Source organism: Rhinatrema bivittatum, chromosome 18, assembly GCF_901001135.1.
Source record: "Rhinatrema bivittatum chromosome 18, aRhiBiv1.1, whole genome shotgun sequence".
Lineage (NCBI taxonomy): Eukaryota > Metazoa > Chordata > Amphibia > Gymnophiona > Rhinatrematidae > Rhinatrema > Rhinatrema bivittatum.
In genome coordinates, this window is record NC_042632.1 from 38,892,925 (window position 1) to 38,916,005 (window position 23,081).

The 23,081-nt window shown below is 42.2% G+C and overlaps 1 protein-coding gene across 1 annotated transcript in view; it reads left to right on the plus strand.

Moving 5' to 3' along the window:
• Positions 1-4,708: 4,708 nt before the first annotated feature.
• The window catches only part of GALNT10 (polypeptide N-acetylgalactosaminyltransferase 10), a 206,915-nt gene continuing 188,542 nt past the window's right edge, over positions 4,709-23,081 (plus strand). The window contains exon 1 of the mRNA XM_029583336.1: positions 4,709-4,971. Coding sequence (XP_029439196.1) covers positions 4,816-4,971 — 156 coding nt within the window. The 5' untranslated portion in view covers positions 4,709-4,815. The remainder of the gene's footprint in view (positions 4,972-23,081) is intronic.

A 23,081-nucleotide genomic window follows, 5' to 3' on the forward strand; every position in this document is an offset into this window, starting at 1 on the left:
TAGGTCATTGTGACTGTAGGGTCATGGCTCCAGATCCCAGTCCTGCATCCAAATGAGCTGGGAACCCAAAGTGCCAGGTCAAAACAAACAGAGGGAACAAGGCACAGATCAATAACTTCGGTAGATGCTCATTTCCTAGTTCTTTGTATAGGATTGCTCATAAAATTAGCTCAAAAAGCAGTGTTATAGAAAAAGTTATGTTTGAGTCTTTATTGGATTAAAAACAATTTATGATAAGCTTCACAGTACTCTTACCTTCCTGGAGACATCCACAGTTAAATTAGCTTTCCCAAGGTTGGGGTCAGAGAGCACAGACTGAGTAAAACATAATAGAGATGAAAGCCACTAAACAATCCTGCACTTCCCTCTGAGTCCTACAGTAGAAGAGCAAGTAATAAATCCTTATCTATATGTATATATCTCTAAAAGCTTGTGTTGGTGGCCAGTCACGTTGTCATGTCTGTCTGTGGCCACCAGTGGGTGGCCGCACAGAAGAAGGTGCACTGTACAAAGACACTATGCTCTGTCTGTAAAGTCCTGTTGCGTACACATGCATGGATACAGGCATATAGAAACACACACCCACACAAACACATGCTCCCCCATACACATACACAAGCAGAGGCACAGGTGTGTGTACAAACACACACACAGAGGCTGTTACTGATCAGACAACCCAGGCAATGCCAGGAAATGTTCACTAATATGCAAAACCCTGTCTCTCATGCTCGCACATAAAGGGACAGGTAGGCATAGGCTCACACAAGCTTTCACAAGTAATGGTCCTTAAGCCAGTCATGAAAGGGGTGGGGGAAGTCTGAAAGGGCATTTTTTCCCCATGGAGATGGGAGATTCATTTAAACAGGCCCCCTCCTCCTTATTCTGTCTAAGATCATTTGTGTAAACTGCCCTTCCAGTCCCTTTGGGGTAAAATCTAGCATGCCCTCACTCATAAGTGTGTTGATAAAAGTAATATGAATGGGTTACCTACTAAGCAACTGATGCAGATGTTACTGGACAGGTAGAAGTCTACAGGCGTTGGGGGTCCTTCAGCCCCCCAATTCCTGGACTCAGCTAACCTCCGGTAGGAGATTGACTGTCATTCCACTGTTTACATGCACACAAGTGTGTAGAAGCTCATACAAGCACATACAAGCTTGCATAAACTCACACAAGCTTGCAGAAGTGCACATAAAAGCTTGCACAAGCAAGCACAGGCTCGTACACATATATGCACACACAAACACACACATGGGGCACATAACATCAGAAGTCGCAGCTGAATTTTTTTTATATCTATTATTTTCTCAAGTCTTAAAAGTTCTCTTATTACAGTGTCTTTTAAATGTGGCATTTCTGTCAAAACAACTTTGAAGTGTTGTCAAGCTCTGGTATGTTGAGTTAAAAAAAAAAAAAAGATTACATTTTTGTTCTCGCCAAAATTTTCAAGATCAGTTAATTTTAATGGAAAGCTGAAGCCCAAGTATTTACAAAGAATGCATGTACTGCAAAGCTTCCAAACATTGTAACCTTATTCCAGTGCCACACAATTTGGCAATATAGGTTCAGTTTCAGTTTGGAGAGGAAATTAAATGGACATAAGCCAAGGGACAACTAAAGAACATAATAAGTTGCTAAACTGGGTCCATCCAGCCAAGCATCCTGTTTCCAACAGTGGCAAATCCAGATTACAAGTACCTGGCAAGTACCTAAAAACTAATTGTATCCCATGCTACTAATGCCAGTAATATTTATTTTATTTATTTATAAGCTTTTATATACCGCTGCTCATGAAAATCATATCGCATCGGTTTACATATAACAAAAAGTTTGGAAGTACAATTAACAGGGAGATTTTAACTAGGAAAGACAACTGCAGTGTGAGTCAAGCAAGGGGTGGAGGAGGAGAATGAACAGCAGCAAAATAAGGAACAGCAAAACAAAACCAATAACTGTGAATAATGATTTGTGAGGTGAAAGGAGACTGATGGCAGTGGCTATTCTCTAAGGGATGGATTTTCAAAGGGCCTGGTGACACACGTAAAGCCCCGGGACGTGTGTAAGTCCCGGGGTTTTGCCAAAGGGGCGGGAAGGTGGCGAGGCGTGGGTGGGGTCAGAGGCTCCTGGCATAGCGGCCATTTGCGTGCGCAACTTACTTCAGCCCCAGGGTTGAAGTGAGTTTTAAAACAAGAAAAAAAAAGAAAAAAAGGTAGGGGGGAAAGGGTGGGGTAGGGAACGAGGGAAGGCAGCGTGGCTTGGCGCGCGCAAGGTGCACAATTGTGCACCCCCTTGCACGCGCCGACCCCCGATTTTATAACTTGCGCGCACCTGCGTTATATAATCGGGCATACATGTGAGCATGCCGGGGAGTGCGTGCACATGTACGCCCGCAGGCAACTTTTAAAATTTACCCCTAAGTCAACTTGATTAATAGCAGTTAATAGTTTTTTCCTCCAAGAACTTATCCAAACTTTTTTTTAAACCCAGCTACACTAACTGCACTAACCACATCCTCTGGCAACAAATTCCAGAGCTTAACTGTGTGTTATTTATTTATTTATTTCGGATTTTTATATACCGACATTCTTGGTATATAAATATATAAATAAATATAATACATTAAACATTAAACAGTGTTGAGTGAAAAAGAATTTTTTCGGATTTATTTTAAGTGTGCTGCTTACTAACTTCATGGAGTATCCCCCTAGTCATCCTATTATATCCGAAAGAGTAAACAACTGACTCACATATACCCATTCTCAACCTCTCATGATTTTATAGACCTCTATCATATCTCGCTTCAGCTGTCTCTTCTTCAAGTTGCACAGCCCTAACCCTCTTTAGTCTTTCCTCATGGGGGAACTGTTCCATCTTTCTTTATCACTTTGATTGTCCTTCTCTGTACCTTCTCAGTACCTTCTCCAGTGCATCTATATCTTTTTTTTTTTTTTTTTAGATGAGGTGACCCTAATTGAACATAAAACTCAAGGTGCAGTCTCAAGTTGGAGCGATACAGAGGCATTATGACATTTTTCATTTTATTCACCACTCCCTTCTTAATAATTCCTAACATTGTTTTCCTTTTTGACTGCTGCAACATACTGAACCAACGATTTCAATGAATCATCCATTATGATGCCTAGCTCTTTTTCCTGGGTTGGTAGTTTCTAATATGGAACCTAACATCGTGTAACTACAGTATGTGTTATTTTTTCCTATATGCATCACCTTGCACTTGTCCACATTAAATTTCATCTGCCATTTGAATGCACAATCTAGCAAGGTCCTCCTGCAATTTATCACAATCCAATCGTTATTTAACTATGAATAATTTTGTATCATCTGCAAATTTGATTACCTCACTGGTTGTATTCCTTTCCAGATTATATATTTATTTATTTATTTAATTTATTTATTTAGCATTTTTATATACCGACAACCGTTTGCACATCATATCGGTTTACAATTAATTAATATATATATTGAAAAGCACAGGTCCAAGTACAGATCCTTATGCACTGAGAAAATTGACCATGTAATCCTACTCCCTGTTTGCTGTCTTTTAACCGCTTTGTAATCCAAGAAAGGACTTCTTTTCCTATCCCATGACTTTTTAGTTTTCTTACAAACCTCTCATGAGGGACTACTTACGAACTGTCAGTGTAATGTAATATGGTAATCACAAAAGGAGAGAGTGCAGATCCCCTGATCTTTACTCAACCCACAAATATATAGGGTACATTTGTGAGTTTATGTGTGTGTAATTAAATGAATACAGTTTCTAAATATATTTTGGTAAATGTGTTACTGATACATGATGTTAAATGATATTGAACAGATACATTAAAATGTTTAGATTGATGACACAAGATTCCCTATATTTATTTATTTAACAACTTTTCTATACTGACATTAGACTACACATCATATCGGTTTACATCTTAACAGCAGGTGGAAATTACAAAGAACAGGTGCGGAGGGGGGGTGGACAACCGAAAAACAAGAGGTAGGAGGCTCTAACGGGGGGCCTGAAAGATGGAACGAAGAAGGTGTGAATAAGATATATTTGTGTGTAGTGTAATGTAATAGACAGGGAGGAGATCGCTGCTTGTAGAGCCCGTGGATCCATTCCCTCTTAGGCACTAATGATCACGTGACCTTAAACAAGGCACTTATTATGTTGACCATCCTGTACTCAGTCCTAGACTGGAAGTTCTCAAAGCGAAGATCCGAAATCATTTTCCATGACAGCAGGTACATTTTCCGCGCTATATAACAATATTATATAATTAAGGCCTGACTTATAAAAGAGCGCGCAGGAAACCCTTTTGTGATAAATTAGCCTCGTTCATCCCGATCTATCAGCTTCCCTACAAATAATCGGCAAACACTGAGCAAAAAAAAAAGCAGGGTGCCCGCCTATCCCATTTCTCCTATCTGCCAGGGTGGCGACACCCACACACACACAGAGGAAGGCATTGACTAACAGAGTCTGGCGAAAGCGAACAACGTTAATCGGAACGGTTGGGGGGGGGGGGGGCAGGACCACGATCGCTTGGACCCCAGCGTCCGTTCCCAGCGGCAGTACGGCGCCTTTTCTGCATCGCCTGCTTCCCCCCCCCCCCCCCCCGAGGTGCGGGAGGGGAGGGGAGGGAGGAGGCGGTACAGATGGTGGCGTCCGCTCCGCCTGGCCCCGCCCCCCTCCGCGCGCCAGCAACCTTAGCGGAAGTGCAGCCGCAGTTGGAGTTCACTTCTGCCCGCGGAAAGTTGCCTCGCGCTCCTCGGCTGCGGCAGCCCCCGGGGCGGAGCGCCCGAATGAGGCGGAAGGAGAAGCGGCTCCTGCAGGCGGGCGCGCTGGCCCTGGCGGCCCTGGTCTTCCTGCCGAACGTGGGGCTCTGGTCGCTGTTCTGGGAGAGGCAGGCGGAGAGCGCGGCGGGGGAGGCTAGAGGAGCCCTGGCAGCGGCCGGACAGGTGAGACGGGTAGGGGTTGGGGGGGGGCGGGGGCTGTGATTGGCTGCTGCTTTCCGAGGCCGGCCAGGTACGGGCGAAGGGCTGCAATTGGCTGCCGCCTCCCGCGTCTCCTTGGAAACCGCGTCCCGGGATGCGAGGGCATCGCTGCTCCCTCCCCCCCCCCCCCCCCTTCCCCTGTTTGTGCGGGGCTCTGCCGAGTCTCCCTTTAAAGGTGCGTTTTCTCTTCCTCGGTTCGGAGCGGCGGCTGCCGTGCTGTTATTAAAAGCCTTCCGGCATGCGTCCTCCCCCCCGCCCCTCGTCTGCAGCTGACACAACTCGGCCTCGCCAAGTCGCCCGGGCGCTCTTCCAAGTCGCCAGGGGATGAGGTGGCTGCCTCCGTGCCTAAAGCGCCTGCCCTCCCGGTCCAGCTGCTCGAGCACCTCTGCTACCCCTTCAGTAGTTACCGCGCCTCGCTCCTCCGCCTAGACCAAGGAGTAAAGGACTCTGCCGAAGCAAGGTCTAGGGGGCACTCCATGAAGTTAGCACGGGGCACATTTAAAACTAATCGGAGAAAGTTCTTTTTTACTCAACGCACAATTAAACTCTGGAGTTTGCTGCCAGAGGATGTGGTTAGTGCAGTTAGTGTAGCTGTGTTTAAAAAAGGATTGGATAAGTTCTTGGAGGAGAAGTCCATTACCTATCAATTGACTTAGAGAATAGCCACTGCTATTACGAGCGACGGTAACATGGAATAGACTTAGTTTTTGGGTACTTGCCAGGTTCTTTTGGCCTGGATTGGTCACTGTTGGAAACAGGATGCTGGGCTTGATGGACCCTTGGTCTGACCCAGTATGGCATGTTCTTAAGGTCCCAGCGTTAGGAGACCCCCCACCTCTGCTGCAGCGCTCAGTTTCATTTGTTCAAGTTGTAAAGCCCGGCAGAAGCAGACTTCGGTAACACCAAGAAGATAAAAGCAGTTAAAAGTAGAGCAATGTTTTTCAGTCACCATTTCCTCTCCTGCAAGAAGGCACCCACCCCTTTTTCCTTTCACTGAGACAATTGAGTTAGTAATTGCTTAGTCAATTGCTGAGATGTGATCTGAGCAGTAAGGTTTATTCACTTCTTTTAGTGATGATTCAGACATCCTATAGGATGATTGACAGATAAATCCTTCTAGTAAGAATGCTTTTCTTTCCTTCCAATCAGATAGTGACTACTGGGATTAACACATACCCAAAAATGACTTTACATTTTAAAACATGTGAACTTTTTTCCTCAAAAAGCTGTATTTGTTGGAAGAGTAGCCTAGTGGTTAGAGCAGTGGGCTATGAAGCAGGGAGACCAGGGTTGAAATCCCTCTGCTGCTCCTTGTGATCTTCGGCCAGTTATTTCACCCTCCATTGTCTCAGTATAAAAGATGTACAGGCGGATGCATAATACAGTACACTCAGCTGAGCACACCTGTGGTTGGATGTGTGTTTTGGATGTGCGTCCACAACCTCTTATGCTAAAAGGGGATTAGTGCATCCAAAACGTGCGTCCAATCCCTCACAAAGCTAATAGTGCTCATCACATACAAATGCATGTTGATGAGGCTATTAGTTATTCTCCCAGATTAAAAAAAAAAAAAAAAAAAAGTGCATCCGTGGTGCACATTTTTACTCTCAGAACTTAACACCTGTCCCGTGCACAGGTTAGGAAAACGGGAAGCTTGTAAAATTGAGCGTCCGTTTTCCTAACCAGTTGACAGCCGTCCTCTCCTGGGCGCCCAGTGCTGAGGAGGTGCTAGGGGGGCACAATTTCGCCTCCTTTTTACCATGGCAGCTGATTTAAATATTAAATTGGGTGCCCCGGAGAGGTCAATCGGTGCGTCGGGAAAGCGGACACTCTATCATGAGCACCCATTTTCTCCGTGCTGATGTTGCATCAGCCTGAAAGATTGTGAGCCCTCTGGAGATAGGTAAATACCTACAGTTTCTGTATGTAATCTGCTTTGAAGTGTGTATTTCTGGCTTTGATGCAACAAATTTCACGCCTACATGCAGATGGAGAATCAAACTACTACGAGGTCCTTTAAGCGTAAAATTACTTTTGTTAATGTATGGCCCCCTTATCTGCAGAGACTACCTCCAAGGGCCAGAAGTGAGGTACTGTGTGCTCATGTACACCCTATGTGCTGTTCTGTTCCACTGCTGGTGGGTGGGCAGGTCTGGGGTGAGTGGGTTGGAGGGGCCTCTATCTGGGGGAGGGGGGGGAGAAATTCTAAAATTATTTAATCAGTTGACTGTGTTTTACTGATTGTTTGGCATGCCTCAGTGTCCTGTATGTCATACGTATGTTTTTTGATTCTTTTTAATAAACAGTCTTCAAGTTAAAATAAGGTCTGACATGCTGTGCAATGGTTAAGTACAGTTATATTATATTTGTTGGACAGTATGTGGGACAGCTGTGATCTCCAAATGGAGAAGTGCATGCTTCCAACGTAACACAAGAGAGGCGCATTTCATAATCTTCTTGTGCTCCGGTTCCTGCCATTTCTGTAAGTTCATGTGCATTGGGAGTCCTTCCCCACCCCCAGGATGAATTTGGCAGGAGTGTTGGCATCTCAGGAGACTCTCCTACCAAACTTGTTAAATACATCCTCGGGAACCGATGTAATAAGCAGCGATAATACTGCGGCAAGTTTCACTGCGTACTGTGCGTGTGTTTATACACACGGTTTCCCAAGCAAACCCTAGAATAGGTATGTAAGAAGGGTTTGTGCGTGGGGGGAAAATGTGCGTATAAACCCACTTGCCAGCTTGCAGCTTGTTCTGCGCGTGCGTGCTAATGGCATGCAAAGGAGGTGACTATTTAATCATGGTCCATGCAGAGAGCTGCACTAGCAGTGAGTGTGGGTTTTTAATGCGGGTTTTTAGCATCTGGGTCAGAGTAGGAGTTAAGTGAAAGTGCTGATGCGGAGATTTTTTTTTTTTTTTTAATGTTTTTGCGGGTCAGCCAAGTGGCGGACAGAACTGGTAGAGAGAACCCAATGAGACAGAATCACTGATCTGCATTTCACTCTACCCACCTTCACATCAACTTCTGGCCCACTGATTTATTCTTTTTTTTTTTTTAAAAGAATGATTCTCAGGGCACAAGCCCATTGCAGGTGTTCACATGTCGATGGGTGTCTGTGCGATTTACTACATAGGGCCATGAGCACATGTTACTGCATGCATTATGGCACATGTCTTTTGGTGTATGTGGATTTTGTGTGAGTATCTAATTAGCATACTTGGCTGTTAAATCCCGCTGCCGCTGTTTTTCTGTCGCGCATCCCAGAAAAATGAGCGTGGATTTCAATGTTGGTCTTATTACATCCACCCCTCAGAGATCCTCTAATAGCAATGGGCCCTTTACACCAGTGGTTCTCAACCTTTTTTCGGCCGGGACACACCTGACAAATGGTTCTCACATGCATGATGCACTGAACATGTGTCCGTCATGGGGCAAAATGTAAATATACATTCTGCATCTTCAGGAACCCCCTCGACCCCCAAAAATGGGTGCAGAGCAGAACTAGGGCATTACCCATAGAACTCACCATACAAAAAAAGATATTCTGGTTCAGATGACATCTCAGTAAAAGCAAAACAAACTCTCTCTTTACTGGCAGGCACAATACCCCTCCTTATGAAAAGACAGTAATTTACCACTACAAATATTTAACCAGGCCCTATACATCAATACATTTCCTATTAGGAAAACAGAGCAAGCCAAGCTGCTATAGATAGATCCCCACTCAGAAATAATTGTAAAACTATACTAATAAATGTTACAAAACAGCTGATAAAAAGAATAACATCCAACAATTAAAAACTCATAACAATTATTAAAAATTGTCCAAATATCAATAAAATATTTCAAAACAGCAGACGCATCACATAATACCCAATAATTAAAATGGCAGTCAATCAAGAAAAATAAATTTTAAAAGCCGCCTTTACTTATCCTCTTCAGCAACCCTCCTACTCCTTTTCCTCCTTACCAGAAGCAGCAGTGGCTGCTGAAGCTCTGTCTTCACAGTCCTCTTCCTTAGGGCCCACAACCAGTCTCTGTCTCACACAGACCAGTAACCTCCCTAACTAGTAACTCTTCCTCACACACACATACCAGTCACCTCCCTGACCAGTCTGTCTCTCTCTCATACACACACACACACACACGTCATCTCACTGACCACTCTCTCTGTCTCTCACACAGTCACCTCCCTGACCAGTCTGTCTCTCTCTCATACACACACACACACACACCAGTCATCTTCCTGACCAGTCTGTGTCTCTCTCACAGAAACACATCAACTCTGACCAGTCTCTCTCTCTCATCACATGCATGCTCTGTCACAACCACACACACACACGCTCTGTCACTTACAACCACACACACACACTGCCACTCATGCACCCATTGTACCACACACACACACAAGCTGTCACCCATGTACCCATTGTACCACACACAAGCTGTCACTCATGCACCCAGGCACCCATTCTACCACACACACAAGCTCACATGGAGCCTCTTCTCATTGTTTGGCACAATAAGCCTGGCCTCCGCTTATCAGCCGCTGGCCTGACCTCCGGCAGCGTGCAATGTCTCTCCAGCCGCCGCCAGCCTGGCCTCCGGCAGTGCGTAGGGTCTCTCCGGTGGCGGCGCAGAGGTCTCTCCATCCTTCGGCCCCGCCCCTGGGGAGAAGGGAAGCACACGTGGGGCAGTGGGACACCGGGAGCCGCAACACACCAGTTGAGAACCGCTGCTTTACACTAATGAATTGTCTCTTAAAATCTGTCATCCTATTGAAGTGAAAATGGGATGGATACATTTTATAGCAAACTTTGAACTAAGTAGGTCTGCCAGGTATTGTGCAATAGTTATGCAATATGATTTTGTCATTATTGTTTTATTATAGTAAGATAGTAAACGATGCCATAAGAAAATCCCCAAGTTAACCCATCCAGTCTGCCCAGTGCTGATTCTTCCACTTTGGGTAGATGAGCACTGAAATTCCTATAACCATGCCAACACCAGTTCCCCTCCCCAGTGTCATCTACCTGAACTTTCAACCCCTGTCCTACCACTGCCCTCCATATCCGTCCCAAGCATGCTCAGAAACTGGAAAAGGACTGACCTTCAGCCTTTGTCATCTTTCTCTATGGTTCTTACAAGAACATTAAGACCCAGATACCCCTACTTTTTCTTATCATTTTTTAAAATAATCCACACAGCTACCAAAACAAGTGAAAGAATTGTCCAAAATATTGGCTTCCCCATGCTCTTTAAAGTTTTGTTTTTAACTATGGCCATTTCATGTAGGTTACCCCCTTGCCTTCCAGGAAGCCCAATGCAGTCTTGACACTGCTGTTTAGGTCATAATGTGTTTAATGTTAGTAAAAGGGTGTGCTTTCTCAATATAAGCCTAATTAAGAAAGGATTATCTTGCCTTGTAGATGTTTGTGTTCTGTAGTTGTAAAAATGCTTAATACTAAAGCAGTTCATTATTGTTGACAAATAGCTGTTTCGAGTGTGTTGGAGGTGTGGGGGTCAGGTGGTGGGTAGTGGGATCAAACATGAGCTGCAAGATCTCATTATTTTGATAAATGCGCTCTCACTTATGGCTTTGAATGTAGCCAACTTGGTAATTCTTACATTCAGCCAATACACATAGTAAGTGTTTTAACTTAAGATCACCTTGCATTTAGATAATGTTTAATGTAGAGGTTAGGTATACAGAATAATGGAAGTCGTGGATTGTTCTGCTGGGTTAAAATAATGGACATTAACAACTAGGAAGCATATTTTACCCCTAGTAAATATATTTTTTATACTGTGATGGGTTGTAATACCAGTAAATGTGCTCTCTAATGGTGGCTATTTATAGACTACTTATAGCCTAGTTGTCAGAAGGTTTAGGAAGTGGTTGCACTATGATTGACCTGAGAAGATTTCATACCCATCTAACTAAAATGAACGTAAACCATGACTGTTTGGGTTCATGATTTGCCCTGGAATGATCACACTTTCTGGTTTGTGCAAGGCCTGTGAGAAATACACTTGGAGCATGCACTTGTTACATTTCAGCTTGAACCCTGTCACATCTTGCCTATGTACTAAATAAGATTTCAGAGCCACCCTTCATGTTCGGATATTGTTCCCTAGCTAGTTTTATTGTAGTCCTGTTTATCCTTGCTAACATTCTTCACCTTTTTGAGATGTCACTGTGTTTTTGGTCTTGTTTTATTTCAAAAGCTTGTCACGTGCCAGGAAAAAAAACCTCTGCTCCAGTCTGTTCCATCAGCACTGCCCATCTGTGAAAGGGTACCGTCTTTATCCTCTAATGTACAAATGACTACAGGAACTAGGAAAGGGGGTACTACAGCTGGAGTGGGTTGCCACCTAGGGTGAAAGATTTGGTCCATGGATGGAAAATCAGTTGGCATGGAGGAGTTAGCCAGTGGCTAATGATTTACAGGGAAGTCAGGGTTCAAATTCTGCAGCTCCTTGTGACCTTGGGCAAGTCACTTTACCTTCCATTGCCTCGGGTACAGACTTAGATTGTGAGCCCTCTGGAGACAGGGAAATATCTAGGGTACCTGAATGTACTCCGCTTTGAAAGGCGGAATATAAATAAATAAAATCATCCTGGCCAGATCTACCAAGGGGTTTCCCCATTTTGTGTTTTTGAGAAAAATGCTTGGTACATGGGCCTCTGGTTTGACCTGTGACCCACTTGCTATGTAATTTTCTAAATATGAAGCTACATATGTGAAATATGCCTTTACACCTAACACCAGTCCAAGAATAGAGAGACAATAAAAAAATAGAGCTCTTTCCCAGTTGAAACCATTTTTGAGAGAAAATCTCTGAATATCTATTTAAAGAACCTGGATAGAACGGGTAGATGTGACTCAGTTATTTACTCTTTCAGAGAATAGAAAGACTTGGGGGCACTCCATGAAGTTAGCATGTGGCACATTTAAAACTAATCGGAGAAACTTCTTTTTCATTCAACGCACAATTAAACTCTGGAATTTGCCAGAGGATGTGGTTAGTGCAGTTAGTATAGCTGTGTTTAAAAAAGGATTGGATAAGTTCTTGGAGGAGAAATCCATTACCTGCTATTAAGTTCACTTAGAGAATAGCCACTGCCATTAGCAATGGTTACATGGAATAGACTTAGTTTTTGGGTACTTGCCAGGTTCTTATGGCCTGGATTGGCCACTGTTGGAAACAGGATGATGGGCTTGATGGACCCTTGGTCTGACCCAGTATGGCTTGTTCTTATGGATAGCGCCTAATAGCTCAGTTCATGCTAGTTTTGGTGCCTAACTTTTGATATAATCGTAGGTCCTGATTTTTATATGCAAGTGCACTGAACAGAATGTGACCAATAAGAAGCACGACACTTATTTTAATGTGCTTTGAAAGCGTATTGCCCTAAGCGTTTTAAATCCAAATAGATTTCTCATGTTGAACTCCAAATTTACAAAAATAAAAATTCCCGACACAGTACTGTGTTTGAAAGTCAAGACCGTCTTCGGGGCCTTTTCCCTATCATGCAATATGAATGAAAAATGAATAATCAAAAAGAATCAACATTATTTTTGATACCTTTCTTTCTGTATTACTTTGGTACATCATTTCTAATTTTGATGGTTTTATTTATTTATTTTTAACAGAAATAACATAAGTGGACTTAACTGCTACCATTTGCCCTCTTTAAAAAAAAAAAAAAAAAGAGAAAAAACCTAAAAAAAAATACTTGTATACTTTTCATATGCAATGACAATTGTCCATAAATCACTCTAATTTAGATGGATTTCTTGGTTTCATCCTGAGGGCTAAAAGCTCCTGAAATGTTTGCAGATGATCTTGAGACCTTGAAGGACAAAATTAGTCTAGCTTTAAAAAAAAAAAAAAAAAAATCCCTGATGATGCCAGAAGGGTGAGAACGGAAACAGTGTTTTATTATGCCTAAGACTTATTCCCTTTGTGGTTAAGATAGATTTTATTGGGTAGAGAGTGGGATCTCATTAGCTATCCTGAACCATCATCTGGCTCTCAGCCCTCTTTTCCCTAGTACTGATAAATAGAGAACCTGACTGCCAGCTTAGAAAGCCACAGAATACGATGCTATGCCGTGCACTCTGCTTCCCAGCAGTTCTCTGTAATGAACCCCCATTTGACAATTACATTGGGTAAAATAAATGCACAAAAAGAAAAAGCAATAAGCTGCCAGAATTATACCAATAGTTACTCTGTAGCAATAACTGTTGCTTGCCAAAAAGACACCTAAGGAATGTCTTGAAACTGGGGTAGAACCCAATGTTATTCAAATACAATTAAAAGCAGAGACTCTCCAGCTCGGTGTAAAACTGCTAGCTTTCTTAGTGCTTTTAAAAGCAGTGCATCCATGGCTTGATGCATGTTCACCTCTCTGTTCATTCTGGCATTTTTATATGCAATAAACTACATACAGGTATAAAGTAGTCCGTCCCCCAAGCAGTTTATAACTCAAGTCAGTACCTGAGACAAGGTATTAACTTGGTCAAAGGCCAAGGTCACAGATATTATTAGTAACATTTGAACCTTGGTCCCCAGGTTTCCAGCTCATTTCTCTAACCACTAGGCCATTCCTTTGCCACTTTCCTTTTATTAGCAAAACTAAACTAAACTCTCCAAATGAACATTTTACTTGAGTGTGACAGTTCAGGTTGAGCCATGGAGTCTGCTTGTGATGCTACACACTTATTAATACTTATTGACTCCGGGAAGTCTACCACATCCTTAGGAGTGAGTAACAAAGAAATTGGATCTACTTCTTGGAATTTTCCACTGCTGGCAATAGGTTGCTGAGCTCAATGGACCTTTGGTCTGACCCAGCTTGGCACATCTTATGTATATTGCTTTTTTTTTTTTTTTTTATGGTTGTTAATGCTAAATCACAGAAATTGCGAAACTTTTTGGAGCCTGAACTCTGCAAAGCGAGAGTTAGCTACTTAGCCTGTGTACATATACCTGTTGGAAATGGTTATTGCACTTATATAACTTGCCCGAGAAGCTCAGCAAAGTGTACGTAATGGTGGTTTGGCACCCTTACCAAGTATTTTCTTGTTTACATCTGCTGGGAGATTTTTTTTTTTTTTTTGCATTTTTAGATCCTCCCCTGTTTTGGGGCTTGGTCACAGCTCCCCTATAGAAACTGGGGTTGAGCCTGCTGAGCTTGCTTTGGGCTGTATTCTTGAGTTTTGGAAAAGTTGTGCATTTATGCTGGTGATCCCAGTTGGGCCCCTCAGCCTGCGTACAAAGGGATAACAGGAAGAAATCCTATTGCGGGGGCTCTCGCAGACCAGAAAGGGTTTCCCTGCGTGCAGAGGAGAGAGAGAGAGTGTTTGGACTTTCGGAGAGTGGGCCCTGTATTTGTGAGATCTGACCACCTTGAAGGGAAGGATCAGGGTTGAGACTGCTTGCCTGCCTGGCAGTCAAGTGTACTTGCAATGCTCCACATTGAGAGTTTTGGGGCCCAAGAGAAGTTGTAGGGCGTTTTTTTATTTTACCTGTTTTGGCCTTCATCTTGCTGCCCCATATTTTTGAAGCACGCCGCCTCCTCCTTTTTCCAGCGTTGGGAGAAGAACATCGATTCAGGCTTTGAAGGCAGACAAGAAGACCGTTATTTGGGAGGTTATTATTTAGTTCAAGATGAGGGTTTTTGCTATTCTTGCAGGGATACTTTTCTTTAAGTTGTAGTAAACCATTTTTTTTATTGGAACACCACTCCTAGTCTGTGGCCTTGAGGCGCCTGGGACTGAAGAGAGCCTCCTGAGTGAGTGTCTTGTGGGACATTCAGGGCAAGGACTGTACCCTCCCCAGTGCTGTGGGTCCCAGAGGCTTGGATCCTCCTCCCACCAGTGGAACGCGAAATCGCCTCCGTGGTGCGTATTTTTACACGTACAACCCCCAGAGCAATTTTCTGCACGTCAATGCATTTGAAAATCAGGCCCTATGTGTCTAGAGCCATCCTTCAGCACTAAACACTTGGGGGGGGGGGGGGGGGGGAGAGAGGGTCTTTCAGTTCAGCTGGACTAGCTCCATGGAAGCACTGTCTTTTAAAATAGGACATTTCATCCTCTCTGTTATCCTCTTCCTTCCACACTCCCATGTCTCTTCACTCTTTCTCTGGTTAAAAAAAAACCAAACAAAAACCCCCCATCTAAACCTTAGAAACCATTCTTTAATATTAGTTTATAGGTTCTTGTGACTATATTGTAATAATCATTAACACCATTGTAGAAAAATTAACCAAAATAAACTAAACAAAAAAAGCCCCTGATATCTTTTATAGCTCTATAAAACTACTTGCAGACATTACATTATTCTGTTCTTCCTGCTTTTATGGAGATGTCAGCAGGGGTAATGACATGATCTCTTATGCCAAGAGTCTTGGGCCACTGAGGTGAGTAAATAAAAACAGAGCAGCCTTGATCCAGGAAAGGATAACTGTAGAAATAATAAACAAACTGGTATGCAAGAGGTAATTGGTTTATTTTTCATGTGGTAGGGATACTGATACTCTTAGGTTTTTGTTCTGCTTTTCTAAGTGTACAATTTCATCCAGACCAGTGATACTGTCTTTTTCACTCACTGACCCACTTTGGCAGTGAATTAAGCCTCCGTCGCATTTAAATGTTGTAGTCTTAGCTGGAAACAACTCTCTCTCCTTTTTGGGTTGCTTTTTTTTTTTTTAAATTCTGTGGTGTTAAACACCCACATTGAAGATCCCCCTAACTACAACCTTTAAAATACCAAGAAAATTGACATGGGTGCTAGGTTTTTTTGTTGCTCTTTGAACGTGACAACATTATCTTACATGTGAGTTGATATATACACATTAACTGGGATGCTCATATGACTGTTCCAGTTTTGGCTTATAGTTAATATAATTCTAACAAAACTGTACCCCAGAAACATTTCACTTATTAATTATACCCAATTTGGCTACTGATTTACTTGGTAGCTCTTGTAGCCTAATATAACATTTGTGCAAGGGAATAGATTTAATATCTCTTAAAAGTGTAAAAAAAAAAAAAGTTTTCTTTTTTTTAAATGTAAAATTACCAGTTCTAATGTAACTATTTTTTCTTATCTCCTCCTACCCCAACTTCATTCTGAGGCAAAGGAGACCCCATCAAACTGAACTATTCTGGCACTGAGATCTTTAACTGGTCTACCACAAAGGTTTAGCTGTAGCATACAAATGGGGAAATCTTTTTTTTTTTTTTTTCTCCTGGGAGTTAGGAAGTGTTGGAAGTGACTGAATAGCTGCAATGTTTTCCTCAGTGTTCACCAGTCAGTACTTCAGCAGAGCATACTGGGGCTAATTCCAACCTTTTTAGTCAATGAGTATTGCCAGCACAGAGGAACTATACATACTAGTCCGAATGGTCTGGCCTGCAATGCCCCATGCAGGTGATATGGTTCATAAATTAGTATAATAAACACCTATATTTCAATAGACATACATTTTTATTTTTTTTTAAATATAAAGTATGTATGATCATCATATAAAAGATTAAATCCACACCGCGTTTCTTGAGAATAAGAACTTGGATATATCGGATTGTCTTCTCAAGTTTTTATTTGCAATTTGAAAAATATTCTCTTAAGACCAATGATTCTAATTTTAAGACTAGGTCTAGGTAAGACCAATTTCTGAATTTCCACAAACAAGTGGATTTCATTGTTTTTTATATGATGGTCATACATACTTTATACAAAAAAAAAGTTGTGTCTATTGAAATATAGATTAATTTATTATTATATGCTTGATTATTCACCCTAGAGGGTTGTTTGTTTTTTAGTTGGTTTTTTTTTTTTTTTACTATAATCATAAGGAAACTAAGCAGCCTGAGGTTCCCTCACTCCCCCCCCCCCCCCCCCCCCCCCCCAGTGAAGTGGACTGGATTAGAAACCTGTTGTGCTAGACACACAAGGATAGGGGTATATGATAAACAGTCTGTGGAAAGAAAGATAATTAGTGGAGTTGCCTCGGCAGTTGATCCTGTGGCCCATCTTGTTAAGCATCTTTTGTGAGTGACATTACCAAGGGATTCAGAGGAAAAACTTCATCTTTATGTAAATAAGATCTGCAGAAGAGGAATAGATGGAATGAGGCATGATTTTAAGAAAGCTTGAAGAGTGGTTAATGCTTGGTAGCTGTTTCAATATGGAAAAACGCAGAGTTGTGCAATTTGGGTACCAAAATCTAAGGGAGCAGTACATAAGGGTGAGATGCTGATGTGCATGCAGCAGGAAAGAGACCTCCAGGTGATTAAGAGAAAGGAAGATCTGAAATCAGGGGTCATGATCTGAGGCTCGAAGAGGGTAAACTGAAGAGCATTTGTCAGGAAACTTCTTCACAGAGAAGGGTGTGGCATGGGGGGGTAACTACACAAAACAGTTACTACCCTTAACAGAAGGCACGGGGATGACCTGCACGGAGCAACAGTTCCTACTATGAGCAACTTGCTGGGCAGACTGGATGGACCATTTAGTCTTTATATGCCATCATTACTGTTACTATGTATATGTTACTATAAAAACTTACCAAGTCTTAAAGGTGAATGGTTTTCTCAACCTATAATCTTGTACATAGTACAAGACATTATCAAAACCATGTGGTCAAACCCCATTTGTAAAATTATTTTAAATTTTCCAAAGCTCTTAGCCAGATAAGTTAGTTCTGCTATTGAGGTAGGTCTAAAGTTAGCCAGATACATTTATTTGTCTAGCTATTAGATGGGCATATTCAGCGGCATGATCATGCCACTGAATATTCCAGGTAAACTATCCAGATATGTTTATTTGGCTAACTTCATCAGCTGGATAGTGGTTGAATATCGACCTCAAGGTTTTCAGAATTCTGCAAGTGGGATTTCAATTTGTTCTCACCCAGAATCTAAATTCCTACCATTTAAAAGGGTCTTTCATTAATAGCTAGAATACACAAAATGTTTGCACTTATAGCTGGCTAAGTTATGCCGTAGCATTTTATATAGTTTTCTTATGTATGTTTGTTATGTATGAAATTTATTTTTCTGGTCTGATTTGATGTGTATTGTGTTTTACTGGATTATATGTTGCCATGTTACCTACTTAACCCGATTGCTTTGTTTATAAGTGGCCTATAATTATTTTAAAATAAATAAATAGCTCCATCCTGGAATGCTCTCTGCTGCCAGTACAGAGGGAGGATTAAGACGGTTTCTCTCTGTTGCCAATGAATAGATGAGGTTTCAGACCCACACTTGTTTCTAGTAACTAGTCTTACCGAGTTGCAGTACTCACATTTGAACTGTTGACTAACACATTTAATACATTGTCATTGAAGATGAATCATGAATCCAGTCATTCTGCAGTGTGGGTTGAAAGACTGTTAAAGGCCAGGATATGTCATTTGTAGGCTAAGCTATATTTTGGGCCACTACGATCTCCTTGTGATATGAGTAGCCTTACTGTAAGCAGGGGCTTGAACAGAGTGAAAAAGGAGCTTAAAAAGCTGCGAGAATCCCAAGGAGAGAGAGGTGTGTGTTTGTTTATTTTTCATCACCCTGCTGTTAGCAGCTCTTCTTGATTGTTGGTGTGATTATTTCACATTGTGCCTAACTCTTTGCACCGCTTTCTACTACTGCTTTTTGTTGGGTTTCTAACATCTGGCCTACATAACTGTGTGTCAGGCAGTTGGAAGGTACGGGATAGTTTGCTCATGGAATTGTACAGGTAGGAAAAACAAAACTGCTCTCGGCTGGAATTTTATGTATGAAGAAAAAAAAAGAGAAAGCATGTTGAGTAACTAGTTTGATTTGGTTTTCAGGAACAGCATACTGTCATAGTGGAAGACTTCTGAAGTTGTTTTGATTTAAGATCAGGTTTTGTCCAATGAAACATAATTAACTGAAACCTTTCTCCTTTCCTCCTCCTCTCCTAGACAAAATAAATCATTGCACATACATATGTGCAACAATGGAAATAGCTTGGGTTTTGGTGTCGTCTTCTGTGTCAATAATATGTGGTCTTGGGAAAAGAATCTAGGCGGTAAGCTGAAATTGACCAGCCTCCACCTCCCCCCGCGTTAAATGCAGTATAAATTCCTTACAGGGCATGAGCCTGCAGCAGTACTTGCAGCTGTTTCAGAGAGACCAGGAGCTGCCCCAGGAAAAGCCTTTAAGGGGATACGGCTGCTTGCAATCGTTCCAGCCGACTCAGTAAAAGGTGTGGGAGAGCTGGCCCTCAGAGTTGAGCGCCCGCTCCCCCGACGCACGCACCTCTCCTGGGTGCGCGATTCTGTATTTAAATGAGGCCCAGTGCTAATAAGGAGGCGCCGGGGACAATAGCGCATCCCTAGCAGCTCCTCATTAGCATTAGGGATGGCTGTCAGCAGGTCCGGACAACCGATGCTCAATTTTACTGGCGTCTGTTCTCAAACCTGCTGACAGTCACGGATTAGGAAAATGGACGCCGGCAAAATTGAGTGTCCGTTTTCGAACCCGCAGACCGGCAGACAGATTTCTTTTTCTTTTCTTTTTTTTTTTAATTTTTGGTTCCTCCGACAATATCGCTGGGATATTAAGTAGGAGGGTGTACAGAAAAGCAGAATTTTTTTCTGCTTTTCTGTACACTTTTCAGGGTTGCTTCTAACTTAATGCCTGCCCTTGGCGGGCGTTAATTTCTGAGAGTAAAATATGCGGCTTGGCTTGGAGTAATAATAGCGCGTCTAAAACACGCGGCAAACGGGGGCTAAACAGTGCTCTCAGCCGAGTGCACCGTTCTGTATCGGCCTGAATAGAAATAATTACTGTGTAGGCCACTCTTGTTGTAGGTCTTCCCTTGGCAAAGAGAAGGACACTTAGGGGGATGTCTGATGTCCCTCACGGCTCCCGATTTCCCCTTTGTTTCTTTTCATTAGGTAGGGGAGAAGTGAGGAAAGCTTTTGCTTCTGTGTCCTAAGGCATTTGTCTGTTTTTCAATAACGAACCCTCAAGATAGATTTAGTATTAAAAAAAATAATAATAATAATTCTGTACTGAGGAGCTTCTTCAACAGAAATACAGCTTCCGGCTTTAACCATCACACACTGAAAAAAACATCACTGATGCAAAAAAAATAAAATAGTAGTTTCTTGTATAAACACCAGAAAAATGCCCCTTCTCCTAGTACTGTCTCATCCCTCCCCTTGTCTGCCTTGGATCCTCCATTTTTGTGTTTTGTGTGCTGACAACTTCACAGCTACTCAAATTTCTGTTTATCTCTCAGGCCCTTTTATTTGTGTTTATGAAATTTTATCTTTCTGTCCTGTTTTGATTTGTATTGTTTTTTACTGGATTATATGTTGCCATGTTGCCTACTTAGCACGATTGCTTTGTTGTAAGCGGCCTATGATTATTTAAAAATAAATAGCTCCACCCTGGAATGCCCTCTGCTGCCAGTACAGGAGGAGGACTGAGACCATTTCTCTTGGTTGCCAGTTTATAGATGAAGAGATCTGCTAACATACATGTAACATAACATAGCTATTTACCTGGTAAATGCCTTTGAAAATGTATTCTGAAGTCTATCATAAAAATCATGAAAATGGAAGTGTTTATTGTTTTGATCAAACTTGTAATGCTGTGGGTTTTTTTTGGTTTTTTTTTATATACTTCCTGTTTAGATCAGGGGAGTAAAATAGTGATTGTACAGATGGTGGAATTTTTTCTTTTCTTTTTTTTTTTTTTTTTTTAACTGTACAAATGCAGTTTTGCTCCCATGTGGACACCTGCACAAATAGGTTCAAATTATACAGACTCTTCAGCACATGTTCTCTGTGGCTTTCATAAACACAGGTGCTGTAGACCTGAACTACATATATGATTACAATTCTGATAGAGCAGTAAATCTGGCAAGGGAAGCTGAGTAAATTTTAAATGTAATTTATCTTTAAGGTTTAGAAAAATACCAGATGTAAGGGATCTTTGGATCCTTACCAGGTATTACATTCCTCCCATGGGAGGACATATTGGAGTTGGCAGAATGGAGCAGTGGGCAGAACTATCTGCTAAGGCCTTCTTGAGAGGAGTTGTCTCAGTCTTATGTTTATTTAAGGGCCGATACAATAAGCTGCCCATAAAAACTGCATCTATACTGGGCACCTGTTGTGTTTTGGGGTTGTGTTTTTTTTTTAACATATGCACAGCCATGTCTCTTGGGTGCCCGATGCAGGATGGTAATGAGGTGCTGCACTGAAAAGGACACGCTAGCGATCAATTGTGTGTTCCTAATGCATCCTTGGCATCGGGTGCCCAGGAGACGTGGCTGTGCGCACAACCATGGGTTAGGAAAATGGATGCTGGTAAATTGAGTATCCGTTTTCCTAAGCTGGTTGCTTTTTTTTTCCCCCCCTCATGTTGCTGCTTTCTGTGGTTCCTCCTACATAGTATTATGATGAAACTAAAAGTAGGAGGATCCACAAAAGATTTTTTTTTGTTTGTTTTTTTTAGTGAGCCCTTGACGCTTGGCAAGACTTAACACCAGCTCTAGGTCTGGAATTAAATTTGCCGTGTTTAAAAAAGGATTGGATAAGTTCTTGGAGGAGAAGTCCATTACCTGCTATTAAGTTCACTTAGAGAATAGCCACTGCTATTACTAGCAACAGTAACATGAAAGACTTAGTTTTTGGGTACTTGCCAGGTTCTTATGGCCTGGATTGGCCACTGTTGGAGACGGGATGCTGGGCTTGATGGACCCTTGGTCTGACCCAGTATGGCAGGTTCTTATGTTCTTATGTTGTGTGCATGGCAATTTTTTGAATCGGAGTAATAGCTAATAGCCTAATTTAGATGTCATGATGAGCTTTAATTAGTATGTGTGTTCTGGATGCGCTAATCTCCTTTTTGCATCGGGTATTAGCCTAGCGCATCCAAAATGTGCGTCCAAACGCTGGTTAAGCTGTGTGCCAGCCTGAGGGCACGATAAGTCATTGGCCCCTTAGTAATCTGAGATGATTCTGCAGAGGGAGGAAGGCATCCTCCAGCCTCCCTGCCTGCAGTGGGTCACACCGGTGCCTCACGGGTCTGTTGGGACACTTGGCAGCCCCCTGTAATTATTGTTCCTGTTTGGAGAGTACAAAAAAAAAGGTTTGAGTGGTATTTCTGCATTGCAGGTCACAAGACATCGCACACACCTCATTCCCCCATTCCATGCTGCTGATGCAGTGAAATAGCGCACGTTACCATGTGTCTGATTTTTAGCGCAGGCTGTTTGACATTTTTTTTTTCCTCTCTTTTTGTGAACCTGTTCACAAAACTTATGGAAATTTTGCTAATGAGCTGAGAAGTCATGCAATCAACTTATTAGCGACTCCACATTAGAATTCAAGAAAAACATCTTATAGTACCAGGCCATTCCCATGGCGACGGACTTCTGCGGGTTGATACATTGGCCTCCACGTGAAGTCATTTTGGTATTAAACCGAGCTGTTTTCAGAAGCTTGAGGGAAGCTACAGGAAGCAGTTTAAAGAATGTGAGAAAAGAACAACCCTAAGCAGTCGCGCTTCTTTAATTGCTAGAGGGCAAACATTACTGCCTGCTTTTGTATTGCATTCTGTTATGGTTTTTTTTAGTGGTACTGTGGTATTTTTGTTTTTTTATCTGCTGGACCGCAAGCTCTTTTGTCAAGGCAGACTCGTGGTGGAGTTTCCTGTTCGAAAGCGCAGCCAGCATGCGTGTCTGCATGGAAGAAGGGTCTGAGATTTTGGAAGAGAAATCTCCGGGCATATGGTCACTCCCCTGCCCTAACTCTGCCCCCTTTTTTATGTGGGGGTTAGTCTGAATGCTACGAAACAGCGTGTATATGTGGGGCGGGGGAGGGCTGTTTTCGAAACCTGTTTTTATGAGGGTAATCATGGGTTTACCTATGGAAATACCCTTCTGAGTATTGATATTTACATTAAAACAACTTTTCTTGCTCAAAGTTTATTTTTCATTCAAGTAATGTTCTACCAGAAGCAATGAAAACATTATACAGTATCACTGTAATCTAACGTTTGTGAGGGAAAAAA